Consider the following 6375-nt stretch of genomic DNA (forward strand, 5'->3'; position numbering starts at 1 on the left):
TTTTTTTTTTTTTTTTAAGAAATCAGTTTTGTTCTAAACCCTGATTCAAAGAGACTTTTTTTCTAAGTTGAACACTTGAATAGAGCTGACCATACTCCATCATGGCTAAATATGGAATACCATCTTTTGAATGGAAGGAAAGTCATTGGGCATAAACATAGAGATCTTGATTTAGAGTGTGACATACTCAAGGGCTCTCCCTGGTGGCACAATGGGTTGAAGTGTAGCACTATGAAGTTAGTTATACAACTCCCTCAGCATGAGTTTGATCCCTGGGCAGGGGACCTGACCCACATGGTGCAGCAGACCTCACCTGTCTCACCCACTGCTCCCCTCAGCAGTGTACTTCATCAATTCCGTTCTGCTCCCCACTCTGTCTCTGGTGAATCCTCTTACTGTTCCTGTACCTTTGGCCTATACCCCCATTCTGTATGCATAAATAAATAAATCTTTAAAAAAAAGTGTAACATATTCTAAGAGGTCTTTGATTACCAACAATCTTCAAGTAGTTGCTTTAAGATTCTCTCTCTATGACCAGCTAGTTTTCAGATCAATAGACTGCAAAAATATAGTGTATTCAGTTTGGTCTATTTGGATAACTGATATCTGGAGGTTGTTGCTAATATTTTAAATTATAACAAGGTTCTTGCTGGTGTAACAGCTGGTGGATTTGGTAAAGTAACTTTGCAAACTGCTTCTATTTCCTAATTTATACTCTTCAAAGGAGAGTGTATTCTCCCCCATCACCAAACTAAAACTGTTGTTTGCAATGACCAGATCCACTTCAGACACATCTAAAATAGTGTTGCTGAAGCAAATGGGGCTGAAGCCCACAGGCCAGTGCTGGGCACCCCTTGCTGTCCTGCCCACTAAAGATTCTAGGACACGTACAAGAATCACCAAATATTTCTAGTCTCCAAAAGGAATCTCATGAAGATAGTGGGATAATGCTGGGGGTGGAGGGAAGTATGAATTAATGCAAAAGTATCATTTATAAAATTTGACAGAGAGCATCTACTATCCTCTATTAGGTGATTATCATTGCTATTTGGGAGAATTCCTCAAAACAATTACCAAGTGGGTATAGGTTTATTATCTCCAGGTACACTGTTTCAGATATAAATAGGTAAAGTTCCAGGAAGAAAGGAGCAATGATAAGTGTTGGGGTTGGAGTGACGTACAGAGAGAGAGAACAACCTTTAAGTCTTTTCCTTCTACAAAGTAAAATAGGGCCTTCCTTGTGGCACAGTAGCTAAGTTGCAGTACTAAGAAGCTATCTGCAGCCACTGCAGCACAGTTCAATCTCCAGCCAGGGAGGGGACCCACGTGGTTTAGCAGACCTCTCCTGTCCCGCACATTGCTCCCCTCAGCAGTGTATTTCGTTTGATCTGCCTGTTCAATTCCCCACTCTGTCTCTGGTAAATCCTCTCACTCCCTGTACCTCTGGCATGTACCCTGGTTCTTGTATATATAAATAAGTAAATAAATAAATCTCAAAAAGCAAAATAAATATCAACCTTCCCCATTCAAGTCACAAACTTTTCTTAGAATAATGATTTGATTTGATTTTTTAAAAGATTTTATTTACTTATGCATACAAGAACTAGAGTCTAGGCCTGAGGCGAGTGGTAGGAGGGTGGTGAGAGGGATTCACCAGAGACAAGAGTGGGGAATAGAACAGGTGGATCTACTGAAATATACTGCTGACAGGAGCAGTGGTCTGCTGCGCTATGTGGGTCACTTCCCCATCTGGGGATCGAACTCATGCGGAAGCGGCTTTAGATTCTCAGTGCTGTGCTTTAACCCGCTGCGCCACCAGGGAGGGCCCTGTAGGCTAACTTTTAATGGCCACTTGATTAGTTCTGTAAGGTATGAAATTTGAAAGGTTAAAGTTATATATCAGATCATTATCATTCCTAAATACTGAGAACAAGCAGCAGAAGTCAGCCCTCAAGTTCTTTACTTGATGACCCTGCCAGTTCTCTAGGGTAATTATGAAGCAGCATGAAATGATACTATATCTATGAAAGAGAGAATACCTGACATACAGTAAGTGCTCAGAAAGTGTAAACTATCAGCAGCAGCAGCTAAATCACAAATTATCTGGTATGTGGATCTCCACACGCAGTAAATGGGAAGAAAAGAGAAAATGAACACTTAACTGAGTTTTCACTAGGGGTCACCTGAAAGGACTTTTTCCTCTTTGGACTCCCTTTATCCTCACAACTTTGCAAGAATACTACAGGGGACCATGCCCGGTCCTGTCAAGTAAGAGCCTATGTTACTCTCCACAGATTTGACTGATGTTTCAGACCAATATATTTTTTAAAGATTTATTTATGCATACAGAACTGGGGTACAGGCCAGAGGTAGAGAGAGGTAAGAGGGCACCAGAAACAGAGTGGGGAGCAGAGTAGGCAGATGGATGAAGTACACTGCTGAGGGGAGCAGCGGGTGAGACAAGAGAGGTCTGCCGCACCATGTGGGTCAAACTCACACTGAAGTGGCTGTGGCCAGCTTGCAGTGCTGTATCCCTGCCCGGTGCGCCACCAGGGAGAGCCCAGACCAATATTTTCCTGTGAACCAATCACATCAAGTACAGTACTAAAAAAGTCCACATATACATGCTTCAGTTCCACAGGGCTATTCATTTACCACCTAATTAAGTTGATTCCAGAGGGCAGGGCACATAAATTTTAACATGAAATTGACTTGTTTATGTATTGGTAAATCCTCAGGGAAGAAAAATCTTCACAAGGGAGTTAGAGATTTTTTGCCCTATAAAGGAAGGGTCATGCACAGACTTCTTGCTCTGGAAAAAATGATAAGGTATGGCGCTGGTTGAATTTAAAATCAGGTACTTGGTTGACACAAAAATGTCTAAAGCTGTCCAGCAGGTGAAAAATATGCAATGATAATAGAATTCTAAGTGTGAAGAGCCTAGCAAGGGAAATATTTAGGGTCAGGACATTGCCCCAGACCTTTAAAAAGATACCACACATCCTACTTTACAGCCAACTCTCTATTTCTTGGCCTATTCATGAATCATAAGTCATATGTTTTTTTTCTCTGTATTTATTTGACTCTGTGAAGTTTAAGGGAGGACAGAACCTTTTCTCCTAAGTAACAGGCAACTGTGTATTTTGGGCTAGAAGTTTTCTTACAATTGTGAAGTATTTAGGTGTTTAATTGGTCCTGCTTTCATATAAACCTATTGTGGCGTGTACACAGGAAATAGTTCATTCTTAGTTTCTGTGAACTTTCTTTCCAGTCTTCCCCTCACTTGAATCCTCACAAAAATCTTCCAAGTAACAGACACTCTAAGTCTCTGGTTTCTTTCAAATCTCCATTCCTCTCCTGATTTTGCATTTTGCCTACAGTAGGTACTATAAATCTGTTATGTTCTGAATATTTCAGAAATGAAACATTAAAAAATACAGCTTTTAGGGCCTTCCCTGGTGGTATAGTGGGTTAAAGCACTGAGAGGCTAAAGCCACTTCAGCATGAGTTTGATCCCTGCCCACCCCAGAGGTGAGGTGATCCACATGTCCAGGCAGACCTCTCCTGCTCACTGCTCCCCTCAGCAGTGTACTTCACCAGTTGGCTTGTTCTGCTCCCCACTCTGTCTCTGGTGAATCCTCTCACTGCCCCTGCACCTCTTGCCTGTACCCCAACTCTGTATACATAAATAAATAAATCTTTAAAAAAAATACTGCTTTTAATTTTCAAAAAAATATTCTGATTCAGTTTTCTAGAAGGAAAACCAATTAGGAATTAGAAGCATTTAGGAATGGTGACTCTAAGCAAGGGATCATAGAGTAGGGTCTATCAAGTCATTAAATAAATGTTACTACAAAACTAAAAGTCAATTAGCAAGTTTACCAGAATTCTGGAAATCCGTGAAGCAGCAGCATGAGTGGTTTGCCTCTTTCTCCAGCAGCGACATAGTGAAATCTTAATCCTGAATCCTACAGTAAAAAAGAGGGGGTATGAAATTTTAGTGGTGTTTTGTGTTGATTTCAAAGTAGTCAGTTGGTATTGCCACTTCATTTTTAAAAACCTCTTATTTGTAATATGAAGAAATTAAATATTATTAAATTTCAAAAAGAAGAAACTCATGTGTTAGCCTAGAGTAAGTTAACAGATTCACTTTTCTCTATGTTTCCTTCCCAGTACCATCCCTTCTTGTTCCTTAAAAGGTCAGTGTATATATTATGAGCTTCTGAAATAATGTCACTATTTGTGACTTTCACTTTACTGATGTGTCTCATCTCATCTCATTCAGATACTACCGGACATATAAATAATTCTGATCTAAACTTATATTCCTACCATGTTTACCTCCTCGTCATGTACTTTTCTCAGCTTAGCCCATCAAGAGCTATGCCATCAGTTATATAATTCACACCTCCTTTCCTTATTTTTAGGTGTCTCCTTCCCACATTATTATTTTAAGTTGAGAGTTGCGTGTGCTGTTCCCTGCTGCCCGCTCCTCCATCATCCCAATGTATTCCTCGTAGCAGAATGCTCTTTTGTGCTCAAGACTTCACTTGCATGTGGGAGACAGGACTGTCTAAGAGAAATAAAAGCATGGGATTCAGACAGAAGCATAATCAACACAAAGCAAACTGAAGAAAGAAAATAGGAGGAAAAAAACCCTTAAAAACAAGCAAGAAAAAAAAAAAAGCTAAGCACAGAGTTTTATATCCAGTAACTCAAGCAAGTGGGTTTTCAGATATGAAAAAAACCTTACAGGCATCTAATTCAACCCCATAATTTTTGAAGATCTGGACACCTAGACCCTGGGGTTCTCTGCAATGGTTTAAAATAAGTCATATGGAGTTTTGGAAGGAAGACTGACTATATCCCCAGGCTGGCACTAAGTTCTTTCCACTTCTTGTTTCTGAATCTGTGAACAACCCTTTTGCTGGGCAGTCAGGAAGCTTTATAAGGAATTCTGGATGATGCTTCCACTGCTTTCTCATGCTGGATGCAGATAATAAGCCTGGCTTTGCCCTCAAATGTAGAATGCCTTTCTGTCCAGTGCAATGACTTCTTTTGTTGATGGTGCATCTGGGAAGATGAAATGCTGGGGGCACTTGATTCTTTAGCTAACAAATACTTGGCTGCATATGTTACAATAGTCCAAGGTTTTTGTTCTTATTTTTACAAACGTGAGCTCATTTATTTCTCATATCAAAGCCAGGCTGAAATGTAAAAAGTGCCCCTTGGTCTTCTGAACTCCAGCTATTGGAGACTCTAGCTAACAGAACGGGACTTGGTGACATAAATATCCCCTCCTGTGACACTAGTTTTGTAAGGCCTGTGAGTCAGACTGCAGGGTGCATCACTGGGGCCATTTCCCTTCACCACCTGGAGTCTCGGGAAATAGAATTTCCGTGGGCTGTGAGGAGGCTGGGCGCAAGCACGGACCATCAGGGAGTCAACGTGCACGGCTGACATTTACTTTGGTGCCCATTCCTTCGTTTTCTGACTTCTGAGCTGGTGTCTTCCCCACAAACCATTTTATCTTATTTTATTCCTGTTGCTTAGGTATTCAATGAATGTCCCATTCTACTGATCTGAATAAACTCCTGATTGCCAATGACTTATTCTATTCACTCTTTCAAGCTCTAAAATTTGGCTAAGGAGGCTCCTGAGACATTAGAGGCCACTAGAAACAATTCCCTAAGCTGATCTGAGTTGTAAAGGGCAAAAAGGTGAAAAGGTGACAGGAGACAGCTTCCCCTTAAAGTAGAAAGGGAGCAGAATTATTTTGCCTTGTTGGGGTTCAGAAGAAGGGAATAGTAAAATAAGAGAACCCTGACTAGAGAAACTCCACATAATCTATTATCATTCTCTCCACCACCACCGCCCCCCCTCCCCCGCCCCCAGTAACATAATACAAACACACATACACAGTCCGACCCTTCTCCCGCCACACCTTGCCTCCTGCCCCCCCACGGCATCTCCCCAGCCAAGCCGCGCGCCCTCTGAGCCCCGGGAACATTAGGGGACGCTGGGCCAAACGTCACGGAAGGAACAGCCCGGCGCCCTCCGCTCTCCGGGCCGTCAGGTCCCCCCCAGTACAGCCGGGCCCGCGCCGGCCTTCACCTTGATCCGCACGTAGCAGTGGGTACCCAACGAAGGGTCGTTCAGGCACGCGGGGGGCTGCTCCCGGGCGACCCGCCGGAAGGTCTGCGCGGGTGCCCTGCCGATGCTCCACAAAAGTTTGAGCAGGTAGATGGACGCGCAGAGCCCGCAGTAGCAGTAGACCAGGGACCAGAAGAGTAGGGAGCGGATCGTGACCGCCAGGCGGGGCAGGCAGTCCCGCAGCCTCGCCATCCGGCGGCAGCGGCAGCGGCAGCGGCGGCG

At 43.0% G+C, this 6375-nt stretch overlaps 1 protein-coding gene across 2 annotated transcripts in view; it reads right to left on the bottom strand.

Annotated features, from left to right (window-relative positions):
• EPHX4 (epoxide hydrolase 4) overlaps positions 1-6369 on the bottom strand; it is a 30682-nt gene extending 24313 nt beyond the window's left edge. For both annotated transcript variants that reach the window (XM_012729989.1, XM_004689785.2), the window contains exons 1-2: positions 6115-6369; positions 3883-3968 (exon numbers count right to left, since the gene is read on the bottom strand). In XM_012729989.1, coding sequence (XP_012585443.1) covers positions 3883-3968; positions 6115-6345 — 317 coding nt within the window. In that variant the 5' untranslated portion in view covers positions 6346-6369. The remainder of the gene's footprint in view (positions 1-3882; positions 3969-6114) is intronic.
• Positions 6370-6375: the final 6 nt, after the last annotated feature.

The sequence above is a fragment of the Condylura cristata genome, unplaced genomic scaffold, assembly GCF_000260355.1.
Source record: "Condylura cristata isolate star-nosed mole 26May11 unplaced genomic scaffold, ConCri1.0 scaffold00026, whole genome shotgun sequence".
Classification (NCBI taxonomy): Eukaryota; Metazoa; Chordata; class Mammalia; order Eulipotyphla; family Talpidae; genus Condylura; species Condylura cristata.